At 33.2% G+C, this 24,820-nt stretch overlaps 1 protein-coding gene across 1 annotated transcript; it reads left to right on the top strand.

Annotated features, from left to right (window-relative positions):
- The first annotated feature begins 516 nt into the window (after positions 1-516).
- LOC128984642 (signal peptide peptidase-like 3) lies at positions 517-23,478 on the top strand. The gene is made up of 13 exons (XM_054403979.1): positions 517-671; positions 3,629-3,686; positions 4,341-4,418; positions 5,667-5,779; positions 10,663-10,782; positions 11,820-11,898; positions 12,529-12,641; positions 13,272-13,423; positions 13,895-14,056; positions 15,155-15,270; positions 15,771-15,915; positions 17,950-18,044; positions 18,457-23,478. The coding sequence occupies exons 2-12, from the start codon at positions 3,661-3,663 to the stop codon at positions 18,016-18,018; spliced, it is 1,173 nt and encodes a 390-aa protein (XP_054259954.1). The 5' UTR covers positions 517-671; positions 3,629-3,660; the 3' UTR covers positions 18,019-18,044; positions 18,457-23,478.
- Positions 23,479-24,820: the final 1,342 nt, after the last annotated feature.

The following is a 24,820-nucleotide window of genomic DNA, read 5'->3' as shown; positions in this document are numbered from 1 at the left end:
TTCTGTTACCTAATGAAAAATTTAATGACGTTGTTATAAAATGGTTAAATAGTAAGGGTTCCTCTTTCTACAGAGTAGAAGAGTTTTTAAATGCTAAAAGAATGCTTCTATTAAAGACTGACTGTGATGTACTTTTGCACTGACGATGCCTATTGAAACGATCTGTTATTTATGGCAATTAAAATCTTCTTGTCAAGAAGTTCTTGATTCTTACATGTGTGTTTGTATGTAACACACTTTTAGATAATTTAATTGCATTAAATTCATTAAAATAGTTTTTAAACTGTTACCTTGACGTTTTTATACAATATATTGTGTTTTAGCAATAAACGATTTGATTTGATATGTTAATGTTACACACTGTCGACACTTTGGGCTTTCGGTCATCTGGAACCCAGGGGATATTTTCTTTGCTCTTGTCCTGCCTTTTAGTAAAAACTACTTGTCACGTGACTATGTTTACTGTAGGAAGAATATTGTAATGAAGATGAAAATGGCGACAGACGAATTCTAGGAGCTGTCGTACATTATTTTCAAAGTAATAAATATCAATTATTCGTCAGTGTAATTGCCAACTATAGCTATAATGACCGAATCAAGTCGGAGTGTTTCTGAAAGTATAATTTTCAGGTGATAATAGTTTATTACATGGAGAGAGCGCACTTAAGAAGGCAAGTTGTTTAGAAATGACTTAACATTAGTTCCTTGTTCTTTGCTGTGGCGTGAGAGTGACACAATATGTTGTCCCGTAGTTGAAACATCCTATTGATGATTATCTCCATAAAACATTCTTTTTATTCCAGCAAACGACTTAAACAATATGTTAAGTTATAATGTGACCCCTTACAGTTTGATTAACAACTTTTGAGTACTGTAATCTGCTCTTGCACATAAAAATGAAATAGCCTAGAATGGATAGTGTAATCTTGACTGCCCTCTAATTTTATGTAACAATTACATTATTAACCTATTCAAGTTTTGATTTTATAGCCTCATAGTAGTAAAGACTTCATTTTTGTTTGCCCTATGACAATAAGGCTCAACCTACTTGCTTACTTTTAAGATTTACATTCTTCATGTGAAGCCATTTGCCTATAGTAGGGGAGAGAAAGCTTTATTTCTAAACAACCATCATGTAAACTCTGAGATCCTACCTTTTACTCTTAACTTGTTTGTTTTTCAAAGGAATTTTGGGTCACCTCTGCAAACTGAGTAACTACGCATTGTATTTTGGTCAATTCATAACTTCAGTTAATCAAACTGGTAGGCCTAATTGGAATTTGCAGCTTAGCCTATCCTAACCATAAGACATTGTTTAGAGCTTTTTAAGTACCGTATCACTCTTAATGATTTCTCAGGTTATCAGACACACTACAGCTCATCATTGCTAATAAGTTAATTAATATTATGAGAGATTGTCTTAGCTGGTCATGGGCGACTCAGGAAACACGATCTATCTGACATTGTCAGTCAAGGATTAAGAATACTTAAGTATTCAAGTAAGTAAACATTTACAACGGATGGACATATATGATGGTGAACCGATCTTTAGATACTGTGATAGGTCAGAAGAGACAGCTGATCACTTACTCTTTGATTGTAACGAGCTTTCTGACGCTAGACTGATAACTCTTGGGAATATGGCTAGAGGAAGATATCTTCCTGAGGATGAACTAGGCTAATTGGGAAGCTATAGGCATTCATTGGGTGCCTGAACTTGTAAGGTCAACAAGAAAACAATTGTCTGGGGTGCGCAATAATTCAATTTCGGATGAAGTGCTTTAAGGTCTCGACCTGCCCCTGTTAGATAAGATAAGATAAGTAGGTAGTTCAGGTAGAATTTTTAACACATTAAGCGCTATGAAGTTCTTGTGACATGGACATATCCTAAATTTAAGCTAGATTGAATTAAATACATCCTCTTAAAGCTGTCACCACGTTTCGACGTCTAGTTAAATTGAACCACCGACAGTATGCTGTTTAAACTATGGTATTGGTTGGTTATATAATATGCCAAATTATTGAACCGCGGACAGTGTGCTGTTTAAACTTTAGTAGCCTATTGGTTGGGATACGCCAAATTTTTAACCAAGTAAAACTGAGAGGAAGACTTCTAGGTAACTTAGTTATAGCATCTTTTGTGTAATATAAACTATTTCGGTACCTAACAAAGACTTTAAAGTATAAAATATAATTTTAGACTTTAGCTTGAGACTCTTGTTAGTGGCTCATTCAACTACTGTACATTTTTTTTTTATAAAAAAAAGGTTACACAGTTGTTCAGATAATATGTCTAGGGTAGGTGCCTCAGTAGCTGAAAGTCAAGATTTCAAGTTCAACATGAAAGGGACACCTTTAAAATGGACCACTTTAGTCTGCAGGAACTTAACTACCCCCAATGTTTCTACCTCAATGTCACATCCAACAAAAGTCTTTTAATTATTATGTGTATCTCTAAATATAAATAAGTCTTAAGTGTTTATTGTGTAAATAATTTTGAATTCTACCTGGACAATTGAATTCTTGGGTCAAGGAAGAAGGAATTAGGCTTGTTAAGTGAATCTGAAAGTTGGCGGGTCGCTTCTGAAAAGCATTCATTCTGGAACCTGTTGCTATTAGTCACTAGGCAATTTTCAATGAGGCTTTTAACACCAATGTCCAATAGGCCTATACAGAGTTATTCTAAATGATGGACCCATTTTTAATGCTTTATAATTTTTATACTATTAAACTTACGGCTATAAAATACACATCAAACGAAAAAGCAACTCAAAGAGTTTATGCCTACCAAAGACACATCATTTAACAAAATCGATCCAACAGAACTATAGATTTAATTGTACAAAGTTAAAAAGTAATCTCCAACATTTTTACCACTAGAAATATGGAGGTTACTTGACGTTGCAAATAACTTTTAAATGGTGAGGAAATCGACCAAAGTGGAAGGTATTATTCCGAAAGAGAATAAAATTTCCTACAATCTACTATTAGGCATTTTTTGAAAATACTCAAGAAAGGTACCAAAAATTGCCTCAAAATGAAAAAAATTGAAAATCCCCGTCTTCAACGTAGACAATAAACATAGCAAACATTAAATTTCACACTTTTTTATTTTAAGCCAAATTTAGGCTACATTTATTGAGTATTTTCAAGATATGCGTTACTTTTTATTACTTACAATTACTTTTTAACTTTGAACAATTAAATCTATAGTTCTGTTGGATCGATTTTGTTAAATGATGTGTCTTTGGTAGGCATAAACTCTTTGAGTTGCTTTTTTGTTTGATGTGTATTTTATAGCGGTAAGTTTAATAGTATAAAAATTATAAAGCATTAAAAATGGGTCCATCATTTAGAATAACCCTGTATTATTCCAACCCGTAATAAGGGGCCTTAATGTAGACCTACTACATATAGCTTAACATTTCAATATTAGAACATAGACAACATCTTTGTTAAAAAAAATGTTTTTATAGCATATAGTAGTTTTGTCTCTATTTCTTAGTTTTTAATAGTTTGCATTCATGAAAAATACTTAATTTACAAATTTAAGAGATAACTTAGGCTAGACTTACTATAAGTTACTATAAAAATCTAAAACTTAGGTTCACATGTTTTATTTTTTCAGGGTTGCATAAAACTTGAAAGAGGTGCTTCACCATGGCATCTCCAGTGGATTATCAATGGTATGTTTTTGTCTTACTGCACCTGATACTTTTCTAATTAAATTTACGGTTATAAATTTGAAATAAAAACTTCACCAATATTTTAAGAATTTTTAATTTTATGAGGCCTTTCGCCTGCTATGGACATCATCGGACACATCAACAAAACATAACCTTCAGTTTTGTGATGTGCCTGATGATGCCAGCATAGCTGACAAAAGGCCTCATAAAATTAAAAATTCTTAAAATATTGGTGAAGTTTTTATTTCAAATTTGTATTCATTCCAATATTACCAGTTCTTCTTGAAGAAAATTTACGGTTATTTATCACTATCTTTCTAAAAGCATCAATGTTCAGAAGACTTTACAGTATATACCTAGCTAAAACTATAGCCCTAGCTACTTTTAAACCCTCATAGGTGTCTTCAATTTTAAAACGCAGTTTTGAAAATAATTGTGACAGATCAACTTATGACATTACGGCACATTCATATGCTTAAGCTCGACTTGAACTCTTTTCACAACTTTGGTGTGACAAATATTCTCTCTTACTAATACCTCTTCAGCACTGCTGTAACTTATGTCTGCTACAGTTATTTGGTACCATTTAGTATTTTTAGAAAAATAAACTTTTGAGCTAAAACCCTGCTATAAGTTTATGGATATCTTTTACAGGGCCTATTCCATCATGGATTCTTCACGGGTGTCCACGTTTCTCATCTCGATCCTCCTCATAGTTTATGGAAGTTTCAGGTAGGAGAACACCCGGGCATTTAGAAGTTGTGCCAAAGGCCAGAAATTTATAAATATCTGGGCATTTATTTAATTGTAAATTATAAGTTATTTATGCAACCTGGGCACAAAATTACTCTCAGCAAAAATTGATTTTAGTTATTGGTATTTAGCACATTAACCTAAAATTTACATAAAATAATATTTAACTATTTATTTGCCCTTAACTATGGTTTTCATAAAAGACTAGAAAATGCTATAAAATTATCTTCATTAACTCACGCTCAGTTTTTTTTTTTTTTTTTTTTTTTTTTTTTTTTTTTTGCTGACCCTTTTCTTGATAAGTGTAACCAAAGAAATTATTTTCCTTTATAACCTTGTGATATATTCTACCCTTTTATTCTTTTAACATTTATAACACATGATGAATTTTCTTAAATATTTGTTTGCAATGGTTGTTTCCTGATTTTACTAAAAACTTATTTTACTCCATTGATTTTTTTTTACAGAATTCCATCCTTGAGTTGTAATAAAGTAATTTTATAAATCTTAAATTTTAATACAAACTAATGACCTGATTAAATGAATGATTATAATAATAAATTATGCTTTTTCAATTGATAGCCTATAATTTAGCCTACTTAAGGATTTTTGTTTATTTTGAAATTAAATTTTCATGATTAACATAGGCTATTAATCTGTGCTTAGCATTTCAAGTTTGCAACATAGACTTTTAGATGTATTTCAAAACTCTTTCCGTAAAATTGTTAGTGTTAGATGCTTATAGACTTTAAGCTCTAAGGAGTGTAAAGAAATTGATTAATTGTTCACATAACATACACTGTACTTAAAGCCTGTGGTTCACATAAGAACAGTGTAATTAATTGATATTTCAACCAAATAAACACACAATTATAATGTTAAATTTTTTTTAAAGAGTAGAACAATGTTTATATTTTCTAAGGTTTGTAATATTTAATGAATTTCACATTAAATCTACAAAAAACATTACATGATGAATTTCTTATGTTAGCAACATTTAAATTAGTGTTATTCTAACATGAGTTTGCTTGAAAATATTTTGTTGTATTAAAATTTATTTTGTATATTCATAACCCCAGTTTCCCCCTTTTACAAAAAAGTTTTAAGCTTATGGTTTTTTTAATTGTTAAATTTTATATGTACCCACGGTAATAAGAAAGAGTACCGGATTTAAGCCCTGCGATAAAGGCAATTGAATTAGTCCTTGAGATTTTTTTTGTACCTCAGGTCTTTGAACATGGAACAAGAAGCTAGAGAAAGAGAAAAGGAGAGAGAAAAGGAAAGAGCCAAAGGTCTTTTAACTGGCTTAACCACCTCTACTAGCTCAGGTTGTGACAACAGTAAGTTAACATTAGGTTTCATTATATTATACTTCCGTAAAATAACGTAGTACAGGGTGCGGCAAAAAAAAAAAAAAACAATAATTTTCTGCTACACATTGTTCAGCGACAGGTCGTCTGAGAGTGGTGGGAGTAGGTTCGTTGGAAAGCCTACACAATTCCATTATTTGTAATCATAGAAGAATGATTGTCAGAGCTACGTGCGTTTGTCATAAAGTCGTTTAAAAAAAGTAATGATTCAGTCATTGCAACTCAGCGGCAGTTCCGTGCACTCTTTTAATTAGGTGGACTTGCAGAGACTCCGTCGTAATAATCTGTCTGGATACTCAAATAATTTAAACAGATTAATTAAAATGTATTTGTAGTTTTGATTAGATTAGTGAGATTAATTACAATTTGTTAGTTGAAAATAATCAAAATCGAACCTCAAAATTAGTGTATCTGAGCGGTCAGACATGTTCAAAGCAGCCGCTTTTTTTTTGCGTGAGACAACGAGGACTATTTTCAACAGCAGCACAAACTCTATCGAATGTCAGTTGTCTGGCGTCCGATCTGACTTTGGATGGCCAGTTAGCTTCTTTTTCAACGCCATTCTAATAGAGTTAGTAACCCACTGCGTGATTGTGCTATCGTCGGAGGAACCTCTCCATGTCGACCGAATTGGAATGCACGTAAATTCCGCTGACTAGTAGGCCTAATGGTTGAACTATTGCTTTTTAAATAAGACTCAATAACAAACGTGCGTTTCTCATACAACCACTGTTTATGACTACAGTTAGTGGGTGTGTGTAGGCGTACCAACGAGCCTACCCTCACCACCCTTAGATGACCTGTTGCTGAACAGTAAGCTGCAGAAAATAGATGGTTTTTCCGCACCCTGTATTTAACAATTTGTTAGAACTTAGAACCTTACATTTTATACCTAGGCCACTTTTTAGGCTGGTTTAGTTTTGATTGTAATAGATGTGTTACTTGTGGTTTGCCTATTATCTCATTGCAGTTTAAACAGTAACCAATGAGTCATATGTCAGGAGGCAAAATCCCCTCTAAATAGCTCATGGGCAGGGTGTTGACTGAGTCGTGGGTTGTGGCAGTGTTTTGTCATGAGTGATTGAACTCTGTTTTGAGATTTTTTACTGAAGAATTAAGTGTTTATTTGTTTCAAGAAAGACACTTATTGTCCACAAAAAATTTTGTGTAAATGATCGCGATCAGAAGTGGCTATTTTTGACGACAACATGTTCAACTTAATTCCCACCTACAGCGAGAGGCACAAAAAAACAACTGTTGTAGTAGACTCAGTAAGTCAATTTTTGAAGGTTCAAAACTGGACCCAACTGTCCACCTGATCTTCTGGCTTAAAATAAGTTGTCCTGGCTATGAAACATCTGATCTCAGTCAGTAACAAAGCTACACGGATCATCGCTTTATTCTACACTCATCCTTGACTCGTTTTTGGGTTTAAATACGCACCTAGCTGGCGTCCCCTTATCTCAATTGGTAAAAAATAATAATTAACTTCTGAACCATCTAGGCTAATGTTGCGGCCTAATGTTTTTGGGTGTCTGTAATAAAAAAAAACCTCTAAAATTAGTTGTCTCCGTATAATACTTAAGTCTCATTTTGTTAGACGGATGATTTAAATTACAGATTTTGAAATAAATCTATATATTATGCCCAATATAAAGATATTACTCTTACTCTTACTCCCATGGCCATATTATATTATGGATTATAAAGATATTACCTATACATATTTCTAGAACGTCTCATGCTCAAAAAGTCATAAGCATATAAACAATTCATGCCGAGTATCAGAAACCTAAATACAGCTACAATCTATGAGATAAATAATTTAGTAATTGCTGGTTATCACCATGCTGTAAGTTATAGCTCAAGATTACTTGTGAATGCCTAAATGGTCAATGGTGCCTTATCACTGTCTCTTTATCACCCTTTATCTTTTTAATGGATTTATACAGATAAGGAGATTATTATTGTCACCCTAATTCCTAGGATATAACTCAGAACTCATTCAAGCCTGGTTTGCAATTGAACAAATCTCTAACAATTAACCAAATAAAGACATTTTTGACAAACTTATCTTTTTACTGAATAGCAGTTTAAAATAATAAAGTGTTAATAGTGTGTAGTTTTAATTAAAAAAATATAATTTAAACTTTTAAATGAGTAATTAGTTTTTAATTTAAAAACACAACCTACTGTACTTATCATTTATAAATTAGAGGCAAAGGGCAACTATTTTACCCCGTCACAAGTAGCCAATCAATATGTAAACAGATAAATCTAATAAGGAAAAGAGTATGGGTGTTTCTCAACTTCTTCAAAATTATTTGGTGTTCTGGAACTGAGTTGTGTTATTTCACACTACATTTCAGGTACTTTAGAGCCCCTTCCCCTTCTTATGATTATGACAGATTAACAAATGTTGTTGACAATGACAGTTTTGCTTAACAAAATTGAAACTACAATTTAACACTTGTGAGTGTGTAAATTCTATTTCATCTAATAAATGACGAACCCCTAAATCGTCTAAGTGACCACCCTTATTGAAAATATGGCATTTAAGGACTTTTGGCATGAACATTATGATACAGTTAAATGACGCCAGTTAGGCATTTTATCCAAAATGTTTTAAGTTTACAATTCATAATTTTGGTGTTACATTTGATTTTGATTTTTTTTCCGGTGCTACAGGCTATTAGGACTGTTGTCATTGTCATTCTTTAAATCCATAGCAATAAAGAAATGAAAATAGTTTTACCTACAACCGTTTTTTAAAGTAGCAATTTCAGTTCAGTTCTTAGAATTGAAAAGTTTCACTTAACAGCATTGTTTACTTTCATAACAGCATAGTTTTACTCATCACAACACGGGTAACGGACCAATGAGGTTCAAGTATTGAGAGAGTAGAAGTCAAAATTGAAATGATTTGAACTCCAACTAATCATCTGTTCAGGCCAATTTAATTGTCGAGTGTTTTTGTTTTAATTGTTTTCATAATTTTTCAACACATCAGTTTCATGTTTTGTGTATTGCTTGGTACTTGTTGTGTATAGTTAACTCAAAATTATAAGTATCGTTTCTTATATTTAAAAAATCCTTGTTAAAAGAAAAAAAGCTAGTAGGGATTAAAAGCATGATAAGCACATGGATAGGAATATCTCAGCTAGGCCTATAGGCAAAATTGCTATACAAGGCAATCAAAATTTTCCCTACTTAAAATTATTTGAAATTAGTTAAAAGAATCGAATCTGTCCTTTGGATATTATGAAAACAAATTTGATTTGAACAATGATGCATTATGTAATATTGCCATCTTAGGATGGGAAATACTCATATGACTTAATTTAGTTTTCGGAGGAAAGAACACTTGGCTTAGTAATACATTAGGAAGAAGGAATGGATACAAAACTGGATAGATTGGATCAACTGGATTGGATGGATATAAGACTCCCTTCATATTACTTCCTTCTGAGGAAGTCTCTTGTAGGGGCCAAATATTAAATTAATTGTGTTATGCATTTTTTCTGCTGTTAACTGCGTGGAACACTTCTTTTTTGCCAATTTAATTGTTGAGTGGTGCAATTAGTGATTGGTACGATGTTTCTTTGCATCACTGTCAGTGGCAATGAGAGGTTATAAACAAAAACATTTAACCTCTCTTATGAAGTTATGAGTAGTGATTGTTAGTAATTAAAACACTGTAGTTGGTAAAGTAGTGAATGCATCTCATGTGAATAAAGTTAACGACACTCAAAGAAGTTTTTAAGGCACTCGCCAAGGCTCGTACCTTAAATTTTCTACTCGTGTGGTTAACACTATCTTTACACAATCGTTGTGTAAACTACTATTAAAGTGAGATAGAAGAAAGAAATATACCTGCACAGCTGTAATTTGTGAACAGATGCATAGAAAAATTGTCAAGGACTATGCTCTCAGTAGCAAATATTATATCAGATATCCCTCTTAAAAAATAGAACATAAAATATTTTATATTTATAATATATGCGGACTTGTTCTACGGGTAGTAGATGAGAACTTTTCTTGATTAGACATCCATTTGACTGCAGCTTATACTAAATACTTACAGCTATAGTTATTTTTTCAAGACGGGTAAAGGTCACAATTTATAGGTTTTTAGAAAGTAGTAAACTTGTTCAACACAATAGCGTACTTAAATTAGTCATTTTACATTGGATATAAACAAATTTTTCCACACTACTCAAAAAGTAGTTGGTTTTTGTACCTTCTTTAGACCAGAAAGTCGTTTACGAAATGGGACCAGTAAAGTCAGTTGGAGTACACTAAACTTACCAGGTGGTATTGCAATAGGCTTTAAACGATGTTACCTCCTCTACCACAACAATGCTACCTCCCCTCTGCGTAATAAACTCGCCCTCTGCAACATTGCAAAAGTTTGAATAACTTCCATTCACGACCGCCATAGTGTAGTCTTGTAATAATTTACGAGTTAATTTATTACAGAAGATGCATTACAATTTCTAAGATTGTGAAATGCCACATTTAGTCAAAAGGCATGAACTCAAATCTGCTGCCTGATGAATCCAAAATCAAGTATGAGTTCAAGTATTCTATGTTTTCAAAACGATTGAAATTGTGGTGTTATGTAAGTCTACATGTCCAAATGAGCAATAACAACAAAATTGTAAAAACTTGGTGCTCGTAGTGTGACAGAAAGTATTGTACGCATCTCACCCAGGAAGGTGTTTACGGTACTCACATGAAATCCCATGCAAGCCAATAGCAAGCCATGCTAGGGACGGCTCGTAACGTAAACACATATACTTCCTTGCCTTGTAGCATATTGTTATACTATTACATACATTACTTTGTTTCAGATGTTCAAACTTTAGACACAATGCAAGCTTTGTGCTTACCACTTGGAGCTTCCATCTCTCTTCTTGTAATGTTCTTCTTTTTTGATTCAATGCAGATGCTGTTCGCAATATGCACAGCAAGTAAGTATAATATGTCTAGATAGGAATACAATCCAGGGAACGTAAAGGAAGCTATTTAATTTGAGAAAGTATAATTTTTGTTTTTTTTAACTGAGGATGTTAGTGCAGGGAAGATGTGTATAAAGGTGCATGCATTATAAAACTAATGTTTTGTCCATGGGAAGGACTTTTTCAGAGAAAGGAATTGTGAAAAATTTAGGTAAAATTTAAAACCGTTGTAATCCTACTGTTGCCAACTAGGTCACCATAATGTACAATGTAGCCTATTGTTACTATCTTAATTTTTACTAGGTTTTAAATTACCATAAATTAAAGACTAGGCTACTTGTACTTTTACATAAAGATTGGTTTTAGATTTTAGTCTCAGCTTTTATTTGGGTTAAAACTAAACACTATTTAGGTAAAAATTTATGGTAATCATTAAATCATAATTTTTTACTGTTGACATAAGTATTAAATATTTGACAAAAGTAAGATGGTCCAACGATTATTTAGGCTAGTTGAATCACGTTTTGTAGAATACATTTTTAAGGCTTGCAACTTTGTCAAACACATAATTAAGATATATCCACAACACAAACATAAAAATAGAACTTGTGAAAAAAAATTTAGACAGTGCTACCATGCTTGTGGGTCTAGTGCAGCGTGGAGTCAGTAACAGTCATGATTTGCTATTTAAATGTTTATATATACATTGTACTTTTGAATATTGTGTGTGTCTTAATTATGTGTGAGGACGTAGTTGTAGCTTTAAAAATATTGCTTTCACAAAAAAAAAAACAAAAAAAAAACATGCAAGCTGAGTCAACTGATTGTTTATCAATCTTTGAACTAGTCGATGAAGGTAATGTAAAACGTGCGGAAGGTAATGTAAACACTGTTGTCACGTGCTTTTACATTACCTTAAACTAAACCTCTCCACCGATGTAAATATATAAATAAGTGCTATTATAGGTGGTAATAAACAGGCATAAATTAATTTTTGATATCTTATTTACAAGTTCAAAATTTATAGTAATCAATAAATTTGTTTTCAGTAATTGCCACAGTGGCATTGGCATTTCTCCTTCTACCAATGTGTCAGTACATCATACGACCCTGCTCAGATGGAAATAAGTAAGTTGCCATTAACATCTTTTACTGAGTTAGTTGAACCGGTAGAAATAATGTTTACTGTATACCGTAATTAGATTCGTAAGTTATAAAAGCCATAACATGTATCCACCATATATAGGTCTTTGAGACTGATTATGCACAATCGGGGTTTGAAATTTATTTTCATAACAAAAGTAGACCTTTGCACACACAATTCTATTTTGTTATTGCGATAAGGATATGAGCAGAAGTCTCATGGTTCTTAGATAAGATTAGCTAAACCCACCAATTTCGAAATTCAGAGTTGATAAACCAACCTTTGTCTTTGTTTGTGCTGTGTTAGTTAATCGAGGTAAATAAAAAAAAGGGAGTGATCTATTACGTACCATAAGACATTTACTCTTTATTGCATTTTAGTAAAGAGGGTCAGCTTTATTTTTCTTTTCTGTATAACTTTTTCTCAGGTGTGGTTAGTTTCATGCCAATAAATCAAATATCTTCCAAATTGCAATGCATGTATTAAATATAACTTCTGAAATTTCAAGTCCACTGGCTCTAACAACAAGAGCGGCAGATTGTTGAATCAGGGTATCGACTAAGGATTAGAGTCTCTAATTCAACAGTATTGTATTGCAATGATTATTGTTTCAGAATATCATTCGGCATTTGTGGTCGTTTCACCGGTGCTGAGTTATTCTCATTCTCACTTGCTTTGTTCATCGTTTGCATCTGGGTGCTGACAGGCCATTGGCTCCTCATGGACGGTAATTTAGAAATTTTAAGAATTTCACAAACTTAAAACTAAAATGTATATATTTTGTAAAACTTTGGTTTGCTTCATTCAAGATATCGTTTTATGCAATATGAATATACCTTTTGCCATTTAGTGGGGTATTGTTTCTCAAACACTTATTTACCCTACAGTAATCAAAGTTTTAAGTAATAGTTACTGCATTGTAAATAAGCTTAACAATATCCTTATTTTGTAGGCCTACTTTACTGTCGATCAGTCTATTAGTCACAATGTCTCTAAACATCCTGCAAGCTCTTCCACTGTTGTCATGTTCGGGTTTCAAGTTCTATGCTCAAGTTTAGATACTGTTTACATTGTGAACGTAAAGCAACAATGTTGACTTCAAAGTCTAAACGAACCTACAAGTATTTTATTCGAGATCATTTTTCCTAATACTTTGTTGAATCGTAAAATGTGGTCTTTTCATTTTTAAACTTTTTATTACTAAACTTGTCTAATGATATTTTTTTATGTTCGCTTGACGCTTGAATTACAGTTACACTGTAATTTGTCCACACTAAAGTGTTGAAGAGCAGTATGGGTTATGAATGTTCCTCTTATTTGGTTTGATACTAATATTGATTTTGTTTGTCTTGTATAGCAATGGGCATGGGGTTGTGTGTAGCATTTATTGCATTTGTCCGCCTGCCAAGCCTCAAAGTGTCAACATTGCTACTCACAGGACTACTCATATATGATGTCTTCTGGGTCTTCTTCTCATCATACATATTCAACACTAACGTCATGGTCAAGGTATGCTAATCCTTCAACTTGTCAAATAAAATTTGTTACACCACATGTACGTGAATAAGGTTTACAATAATTCCCTCTCTTATGCCATCTGTGGTATTCCAAATTTCATCTCGTGTTCATTGATTGTTTTGGGTTGTTAAAAGCTTAATCGTATTAGCAAATGTCTAAACCAAAATTGTAGAATCTCAATGAGACATGAATATTACTTTAAAGTAGTTTTATTTTATAAACTTAACAAATTGCTGAAATGGAAGTGACAAATTCCGAGGTATTGCACTTATGTTTTTTTATCATATGATGATTTTGTGATAAGATACATCATAGTATAGCTGTGACACTTATGTAGGGAGCGGCTAGTCTAGGGGTTAGAGGTTCTAGTGAAATCCTGCCAATCACCCAGTGGTTTGAAGCTTTAGGTTCACTAAGAGATAGGTGTCTCAGGCAGAAAGAACTAAGTGAATACACTTTCAGGTCGCCACGCGGCCAGCTGAAAATCCAGTCGGACTTGTGGCCCGCAAACTACATATTGGTGGAGTTGTGAAGGAGGCTCCCAAACTCTCTTTGCCAGGAAAACTTGTTTTTCCTAGTCTACACAATAGTGGACACTTCTCAATGCTTGGACTCGGAGATATTGTAAGTGCACTGCCTTACGAGGCTGAAAGAATTAACTTCCTCCAAATTATATATAATCATAATTTTGGTTTAAGTATTTAGCTTTTTAATGATGAGAAAGAATCCACAAGATAATCCAAAAACATTCTCAACATTCTCTATTGAAAGAGAGCTAAAATTTTTTCCTACAGTTACCTAACAATGTACATGTTCTCTCACTGATTTGAGAAAGCAAAGTGGCCAATTCGCTCATCAGTGAGACAATGTTAACATTGTCTCACTCTAATTACTTTGTCTCACTCCAGATTTGCAACGTGAAGGCACGAAATAGTGAGCGCGTAACATGCAGGCAACGTCGTATGCGCGCGAAATACGTTGGCAGCACTGGCTGTAAATCAGCTGGTCAGCTGTTGTACTGTTGTATTTGTCACTTCACGTTAAATGTTATATTAAAAGTTCACTTCTGTGTAAAAATAGGTTATGTTTCTTCACCAATTTATTTGTTTTATGGCAACTGTAGGAAAAGTATAATGTGCAACTCGAGTTCAAAGTACAATTGCCTCACTAGTTGCACAAACAACTAAAGTCAAATGGATTATCGACCTGACAAAAAATATAAACTGAACCTTAATATCAAATCTTTTGATATTAATGGGCGATAAGCGTCCATATATTACCAAACACTTTTTTAAATCCCTTTGAAATGAAATCTTTATTTGGAACCTTTAGGGAAACCATAATTTGGAACATTTCTTAAAAAAAGTGTAAATGTATCACTTCAGAGCCTTTCAATCTAGATTTTTTAAATCTAACTAAGTTTCCTTGCAGCTGTGTAACTAACTAGTGTAGCTTGAAATTTGGTATCAATCCGTCTTTGACTTGGTAAATTTACTAAAAATCAAAGACTACTGGCAATTTATTAAAAATGTCGTTTGCCAAAAATATATTTTTCCCAATATATGGTCATAATATTGATTTACTAAACTACTCATTGTTTCTAACAGGCTAATACTGTTGCATTCTTTATCTATTATTCCACTAATTAACCATTCTTATAACAATTAGTAATGAATAATGATATAAAGGATTAGCTTATATAGCTGCATTTTTATTTTTCAGGTAATGCCAGGACTGTTGTTATGCTTTGTACTTAGATATGACGCATATAAAAAATCTCAGTTGTTACACCTGGGAGAAACTGGAGTACCACCACCCAAACACCTAAACAAATTAAGGTCAGTACCAATGATTATGAATGACCATGGCCATTTGGCCAGAGGTATTTCAGATTTTAAAAAGAGTAGATGGTTGCAGATTTTATTGATAATACAGTGTAACCTTGATATAACAAATCTCAAGGGACAAAAGCAAAAAATTATTGTATCGAGTGTTTTATTCGTGCGTTCGTACTCTGCAGCTTTGTTACGGCAACAGTATTTTTATCTGTAATTTATTGATGACAATTAAGTTAATTATTTTGATTCTTGATAAAAAATGTGTGTCCCTGGACAGCCTAAAGTCAGCTCCAATGTAAGTTAGAATTAATTTCTGCTGCACTTAATTTTGATTGCCCTTTAATACGTCATACATCTAAAAAATTATTTTTCCTTCAACTTGAGGATATCGGTAACGACTTATTGGACCTCACCATGTACAAGAGCTAGAAGCAACCTTAAAAATATAGCATACCCTATATTATCCTACAAGTCTGTTAGTGTATTTTTTGTGGTTGCAGTTACTTCCACTGCTCGTTGATTGGCTATTTCCTGGGATTGCTGACGGCGACAGTGTCGTCCGAGGTGTTCAAGGCAGCTCAGCCTGCATTGCTGTACCTTGTACCCTTCACCCTCCTGCCTCTGCTCACCATGGCTTATCTCAAGGTCAGTGATAACACTTCTTAAGACCATACCAAGTGGAATCTTGATCACCTCAAAAATTTGTATTTTGCTCTTTTTACTGTAGATTTTAGCTTTGTCACAATTTGTTAATATGTAGTATACAGTGTATCAATGTAAATTAAATCGTTCGATGTGTAATTCATTTATAGAAGAATTTCCGTTACTGTCTTGGTGCCTTTGGTTTTTCAGGTAATAGAGGTTTTACGTCGGTTAAAATATATTATTAATAAAATCTCATATGAAAAGAAAAACTATTTACACAAAGTGGATTATATGTATTTGTAAGGAAAATCATTGGAACAATTTATTTACAGTAGAACCTCGATTATCTGGGGTAATGGGGGGGGAGGGACACCTCGGGTAACTTAAAACCACGGTTAATCTAACACGCTATAAACATGTATTCGAAATAGTGATGGGCCGGCCGACAGTGATGTCAGTCTGTTAGAGTCAATGCAAGATTGTTAGTCTATGAGTGTCAGTGCAAGATTGTCAGTCCGTCAGTGCAAGGATAGCTTGACCTTGAAGCTATTGATGTATATTTCTCTGTCTTGCTTCCATTTTATTTTTTTCAAATAAACTGTGATGTTTCAAACACAATAATGGGGAAACCTACTGCATATAAAAATGGCCAGAAATTTAAATGTATAGTTCATTTCAAAATATTAGACTGGAAAAACGCAATTTATGAAATGTTTTGGGGATTTTTAAGCTTATGTAACACAATTTAAGAGGCATCAATTTGACCATGGTTGATCCGCCGCCCGGTTGATCCACGCACGGTTGATCCACTCCCGGTTGATCGAGGTTCTACTGTATTTAATTAATTATTAAAAAAAATTAATTTAAGATGTAGTAAACCAAGTTTTTTGTGTGTATTTGGAAAAAGTTTTAAATAAAATGAATTAATTTCCATCCTGTTAAAATCCCAATCATTTTGGAAGGATGCAGCCCGTTTAATATTGCTGGATGCCAGGGTTCCAAACTTGAATGATTCAACGTATTAAAAAAATCCCTGCACCAAATTACAAAAATTGTTTAGTATTTAAATGTTAAAGTGTTACATTTAGGGATGGACGGGTCCCGAAATTTCGGGAATTTTTCGGGAAAAAAATATTCCCGATTATCGAGACGGGATTACATTTGACTCGGGAATTTTTCGGGACGGGATTTGGTCCGATCGTCGGCGATTTTTCCGCTTCGCGAGTGCCGATAACGCCGTTATTGCGAGCGATAGGTCCGCGAACGCAGGAGACGAAGTCATACCGACGATCGCGCCGTGACCGCGGAGTCCTACCGACGATAACCCCGTGACCGCGAGTCATACCGACGATCGCGCCGTGACCGCGAGTCATGACGACGATCGCGCCGTGACCGCGGAGTCATGCTAACGATCGAGCCGTGATCGCGAGTCATACCGACGATCGCGCCGTGACCACCAGTCATACCGACGATAACCCCGTGACCGCGGAGTCATGCTGACGATCGAGCCGTGATCGCGAGTCATACCGACGATCGCGCCGTGACCGCGGAGTCATACCGACGATAACCCCGTGACCGCGGAGTCATACTGACGATAACCCCGTGACCGAGGAGTCATACCGACGATAACCCCGTGACCGCAGAGTCATACCGACGATCGCGCCATGACCGCGAGTCATGACGACGATCGCGCCGTGACCGTGAGTCATGACGACGATCGCGCCGTGACCGTGAGTCATGACGACGATCGCGCCGTGACCTTGAGTCATACAGACGATCACCCCGTGACCCGCGAGTCACAAGTTACTATAGGTACCTGTAAATTGTTACCAATTTTTTGGCTTTTATAGATCAGTGCCACAAATGGTAAAAATTGATTTCGTATGTCTAACTGCAATACAGTACTTTCTTTTTATGCACAGAAAAAAATCCCGTCCCGAAAATTGGGAAGGAAATAAAAATCCCGTCCCGTCCCGTCCCGAACTAAAAATACAATCCCGTCCATCCCTAGTTACATTGGTTTTGTGTTTCCAGGGTGATCTGAGACGAATGTGGAGTGAACCTTTTATCATTCATCCACCCTCCAAACACCTAGAAGTCTGACTAAAGTATTGGCCAGTTATTTTAAAGTAAGTCACATGTAGGATACTTTATTTTAAGATTTATACTCTTAAACAAATTTTTCCTACGGTTCTCATTCACCGTTGAGGATATTTTGTAATTATTAAAAATTCTTCAAAATTGTCCCATGAAAAAGGTTTTCTTCAAAATTTAGTCATTTATTTATGTCAACATCTTTTTTAAATAATACAATCACTAGCTTTTTTATGGTTCAAAGCTGGACTCAACTGTCATTGTCTAAATTGTATGTACACTAACTAGTGTCAATTGGGATTGAGATAAATGATCCTGGCTAATGATCCCAAGCTTCACCTTATCCATTCAGCACTCATGCTTCACACATCTTTGTCATCAAATTTGCATCCTTGCGTGTCGGAGTCGTATCTATCTGATCTAAATGTCTTCTTTAATTGTTGACAGGTTGGCATAAACACACGTGACACTAGTCGAAGCACATGTGTGGGCTGCTCATACTACTGCCACCTAAATACTCCACTTTGTTTTGTATACTCTTTTTATATTTATATATAATGATTAGTAATATTGGCTGTGGCTCATCTACATGCATTTAAATGTTATAAGTTGCTTGAACTTCCTACGAGTGTAATGGAGCTTCCTTCACTCTGAGTCTGTCAGTTTCTTTTTTCATTTGCAAGTTTTAACTTTTTTTACTGAATGTACTAACATCTCTTTGTTTCATTTAAGTTTCTGAGCATTTCGCATGTCTGCTGTGCCGGTTGTGTGTCATTGTAAAATATGTGTAAATTAAGCTTAGTAATTTTCTACGAATATTGTGTCGATTGAAATTTCATTAAGTTGACTCTCATGCGGCTCACTTATTTAGTAAATCACAAAACTTGTGGAACAGAATTTTGTTTTATAGCTTTTCTATTTGTAGTGTTTAGCTAGTATGATGATTATTTTAATTTTCCAAACATAGCTGATTTAGCATATTTTGTTTTAGTACTTACTTTTCTAACTAGGATTTGTTAACAGTTTTGTATTAAATCTTTTCTTTGGTTCCCTCAATTTGTAATTTTATGGCTTTTTGACAATGTCATTTTGAACCCGCTGTTTAAATACAGTGTGTTTAAAGAGATACAGATATTTTAAGGGGTTAGGAGAGTTTTTGCATTGAAAACTTTTAGGACCCAATCCAATTAACTGATATTCAAATAAATTTTGGATTGATTTTAGATAATCAATCCATTTTTTTTTTTTAAACTGTGCTGATATTATTTTCTTGTCTGAAAATGTTCATATACTGTTCACTGTCAATTTAGTTAAACACACATATACTAGATTAAAAAGCTGTGCAAACTGAATATTTTGGACGAGGTTGCAAAAGCTCTCTTTAAAAAGCTCCTACTGTTAATACATGTTATTTTTAAGTCTATATCTTGAATTAAACAAGGTTTTATAAACACTTCTACCTTATAGGCACACCAAGCCTTTCAGCATAGAACAGTTCTTTTTTGAATGCTACTATTTCTGTATCGAATTGTTGAAAATCTGACATAGTCAAAATAACTTGTTTTGGTTGCTATCCAAATTTTATGGGCCTGATAATATGCCAGTTATCCCTTTCCTTGTCTTTTCAGTTGCCTATCATCAGGTCTCAGAATGAACCAACTTTCTCTAAAGAGTACATGATTTTTATAATCACTAAATATTAAATAGTTAACACCTTGATGGTTATTTCATAATTGAAAATAAGAAATAAACGTGTTGTTAATAAAACTACTTTTTGTAGGATTTGGAAATGAGTTATTGTTCTTTCAAAAGATAATTATTTCACTTTGTACATAAAATCACCAAGGCATACTCTTTCTTTTGAGGCTTTGTCATAAAGAAACGTTCATGAAAAGTCCTAAACTGATATAGTACAAAGTTGGTTGCATTTTTCATAATTTTTCAACATATCAGTTTCATGTTTTGTGTATTGCTTGGTGCCTGTTGTGTATAGTTGTCTCCAAATTATAAGTATTGTTTCTTATAATTAAAAAATCCTTCTTAGATGAAACAAAACTAGTAGGGATTAAAAGCACGATAAACACATGGATAGGAAAATCTCAGCTCTTTGGAAGACAGTCAACATTTTTTCCAACAAAAAAAAATATTTGAAAAATTAGTTAAAAGAATCAAATCTGTCCTTTCGATATTATGAAAACAAATTTGATTTGAACAATGATGCCTTATGTAATATTGCCACCTTAGGATGGGAAATACTCATATTACAGTCCAACCTCGGTATAACGAATCTGAAGGGACCGAACTGAATATTCGTTATATCAAGGATTTCGTTAAAACGAGGTTCGTTATATTGAGGTTAGGTTTGCAGCAATTTCGCTAAGTCGAGGTTCAGAACCAGTGTCGGTCAATATAGGTCGGGATTTGACCTCATTAAAACACAATTAACATAGCATAGGCTACAATACTTTACAGTACAGTGTTAACATTGTAAAGTAGAACCACAATTATCTGGGGTAATAAAGGGGTGGGATCTTTAATATTGCACAATCATGGCATTTCTAGTCATTGACCTTGGTACAGGTTACAAACTGTAAGTTTAACATCACAGCTTAATCTAACCCTCCTAAAACCTAGCCAAACACTGTATTGTATAGTCATAAACCACGTAAAGAACAAAACAAAACCGTAGAGAGTTTTGTAAGCTACTGCTCGTGATATGCCGGTAGGCTACTTACAGTACAGTACTGATTTATCACAACAGGAATCTCATAATAATCATCAGCTATAGCATTGGTGTTGCTAGTTGAAACAAATCGTAATGAAAACAATAAAAATATTAGATAAGTCATTATAAAAGTGTATAATCATAGCCAACTTAAAGATAATAAAAACACTCATAAAAGGAATGTTAAGATAACGATGTTGCTATTCTTTCTCTTTGCTTTTATTTTTATATTCATTCTTAGGCACTTCTCTTTATCCAAAAATTGTACAAGTCACCATAGTTAGGCACTTATCGCCCAATCACAGCTTACTAAACATTAAGTCGTCATCAGTCCTCTCCTCGGTGAATTAAATCAAATCAGTCCTCAGTATGTCACATAGCGTGCAGCGACAGCAGCAACAGATAAAGATGTGTAAAACGGAGCAGACGAATGTTAGCGCAAGCAATGACGTCACCTTTGATAAAGAAACAGATTTTCCAAATACAATAATGGGGTGGGGGGTTTGTTATATCGAGGGAAAGACATAGACAATTTGTTAAGCAGAGGTTAAATTCACTATGTAGAGGTTCTGACAATGATAAATTTGTTATATTGAGGTGTCTTATTTTAGCCGAAATCACAAAAAAATTTTTAAATCAAGGTCGTTGTTATGGTTTGTTCGTTATGTAGAGGTAAAATATACATTGTGTCTTATGGAGAGTTCTAGGGGATTAAAAAAAATTCGTTATATCAAAGAATTTGTTATATCGAGTTTCGTTATATCAAGGTTAGACTGTACTTAATTTAGTTTTCGGAGGAAAGAACACTTGGCTTAGGAATACATTAAAGAAGAAGGAATGGATACAAAACTGGATAGATTGGATCAACTGGATGGATACAAGACTGCCTTTGTATTACTTCCTTCTGAGGAAGTCTGTTGTAGGGTCTAAATATGAAATTAATTGTGTTATAAAATTTCTTCTGCTGTTAACTGCGTGGAACGCTTTTCTTGGATAGGTTAGTGGTGTATTCATTCCTTCTTCCTTAATTTATATACATCTTACTTTATTTTTCCATCATTCCAATAAGTGTTGCCAAATAAATCTTGCTAAATATTAGGTAAACTACAGGTGTGCGATGCATAAAGATTCATCCAAATTGTGATCCATTCTGTCAGATCAGTTCTGATTTTGTTGTGAAGTTGTAAAAAGAACACAAATATTCCAAGGATTCCGATTCCTGATGTAAACATACAGGGTGACCAACTTACCTGTGCCACCATTGGTGTCTCCGAAACTATTACAGTTACAGTAGAGAAAACATTAAATGGAGAACTTCAATCATTTTTTAAGACATTAAAAAACATGAATTATTCCACTTTTTCAAAAATTACCACCATTGGAAGCTAACTTTGAAATTCTTATGAAACACCCTATATTTTATGATGGTTTTAGAATGTAAACACGATTTAAAAACTTTTTTCTTGAAAGTTTCTCTCTAAAGTGTGTATGATATTGCAGTGTGTTAAACTTAAAAAGAAAAAAAAAGTACTTGTGGTGTACATTCTGCATCCTGCAGCTCATTACAAGTAAGTTTGGATAGGAAATGCCAAGAATAAATAAATAAGTCTTAAAATTGCATCTAGATTCCAAAAAGATCACAAAATACATTAACAATTTTAATTCCCTTGTTTTATAAATGGCTGCCATCTTCCTATATGGTGACTAACTTTAAAATTGTAAAACTCTGTATTTCATGGTATAATCTACAAAAACAAGATAAGTTTTGGTCCATTATTTATACAAACTTTTAAAATACCACCAACATATAAAGTAAAATAGGTAAACTAATATTATGCTCGATTTTAGCGTTGGATTTGTGTTGTAACCTGTTTTATCAAGTAGCCTTAATTTTAGTATTATTAGATCTAATTCACTCAAATTTTCACTACTCAAGGGTTTTGATTGTAAAAACAATGCAACATGAGTGAATCTATTATTTTCTTAGACAGTCAAAGCCCAATTTGTAATGGACAAAAATTGTATAATAATAATGCAAAGATCTTATTTTACTTCCATGAATAGGTGTTAAAATCTTTACGTTGTGATTTGGCGCTGGAATACTTTGTGGAACCTATTATGTGATTAAACCTATTATTTGTTTTCTTCTGATTCAATACCTTGAATCTATTAATGAACAAATATTTGTAATTATATATGTATACAAGGTTTTTGTTAGATATTAAAACTCATATTTCATATTTTAAATCATACCTTTACAGGAATTTCAGTGAATTTATTACTGTTTTCTACCTCATTAAAAAGTGATTAATTCACCCTCCCTGTACTGTATGTGTTACACATCATCCTATCAAATGTTCATATTATCTACCAGTATGTTTTGTTTGATTATAATCAACAGTGTATCATTTCACACTTAAGACTTTCATTAAAACCACTTGTGATATTCATTATATGTAAAAGTTAATTTAGTTTTTATGTGAATCTTTCAAATGTAAACAACATGTTTTTTACATGTTTCATATCGGATGGATTTATTTACATTATCCTTTACTTTCCGAGGTAAAATTGTACAAAGTAATTTTTACGGTTGTATATATTTGGATTTAACAACCTCTGTACAGTAATGGGACATGTCATCTTTCTACGATAATTATTTTATATAACATTGTACTTGTGTATTGTATGTAGTTTGTAATGTCAGATTTTAATCCACCCTGTCAGTTGATTGTTTGTATGGCCGATGTTGAAAATAAAGTATACTTAGGCTGGGCTGATGATTGGGATCAAGTCCTTGACATTACAACAGGGTAACACATCAAGAAAGCCCAAAAACATCTTAAAACTTGTATTATTCCTGCTCTGTGAATATTAACAGGCCTCATTGACATGTTTCACATGGGAAGAATACAGGAGGCTCAATGTGTATTTACTTGAATAGAAATGCAAACTGCTTTTGACATTAAAATGTTAAAATCATTAGCTTACACGTTAGCTATTAAAATTAAATCAATGTTTACAATTTTTTTAAGTATGATGATCAATACCACATCTCAAATTGGTATTAAAAATTTAAATTCTTTATTCACGAATAAACATCTTAAAAAGTACAACGTACAAGGATAGGAGTGTCGTCATTATCAAAATTTAAAAAGACCTTTTACTGTCTTTAATTTTAAAAAACCTATATTAATAATTTGAAAGATTATTGACTAATATTAGATCAATGTATTTGTGAAGCAATATTCAAGTCTGTTTCAGTGTTTCAGTTCTTATAAAATGTGGATTCCAAGGCAAGGAGTCTTGCAGATTAATAATAATAAATAACAATGTTAAATTATTTCCCAAACAATGCATCTTCCCATGTTGAAATACACATTGGCCAAGGCTGTCCGTATGTTTTGTTTGATCATATGATATTGAATCTCCTCACATATTAAAGTTGCAAAAGTTTTATGTTAAATTTATTTATACTGTTTCCTATCCTCATCTTCTTCTGTGTTTATTTTCAAATTCTACCAAAAGTTCTATTTAAGATTTTTTTAGAATTTTGAGCTATTTCTACTTTAATACAATCCCACCTCTTAAATTTAAAAATGATGTCAACAAATCACTTTCTCCTCAGAAACCATGGGCAGCTCTAGTAAGGACCTTTATGCAAAAGTTAAGTAGTGTGAACATCCTAAATGGTCTGTCGGTTGTAGTGATTTTGTAGCTAAATGGGTTTTATTGTAACTGTAGATAAAAGTAAATATAAAATTTTAAAGATAATAAATATATTGTTATATGAGGTTAATGCATTAACTAAGCTGTGAAGAATGTACATAGTCGTTTGTCTCGATTTATTGTACATAACTATGGATTGTGTTTCTTAAGGCATAATAATTCACAGTTCAACTTTGATATTTGTTTTTTGATCTGTTTTGTTACTTTATAATGCTGTTAGTGTCTTATTTGCCTTAACTTCTGTATTTTTCATTTGTCCTTAACTTAACGAATCTGCAATCTATACAGCTTTATAATCTATTACAGTTATAATACTGTGATATCTGTTATTGATTTATTTGATATTTTATGTGAATGTTG

Source organism: Macrosteles quadrilineatus, unplaced genomic scaffold (assembly GCF_028750875.1).
Source record: "Macrosteles quadrilineatus isolate MER2022 unplaced genomic scaffold, UCM_ALF_1.0 Scaffold_1__1_contigs__length_201487025, whole genome shotgun sequence".
Taxonomy (NCBI): Eukaryota; Metazoa; Arthropoda; class Insecta; order Hemiptera; family Cicadellidae; genus Macrosteles; species Macrosteles quadrilineatus.
The sequence above is the reverse complement of the archived record's forward strand: the minus strand, read 5'-3'. Positions and strand labels throughout refer to the sequence as shown.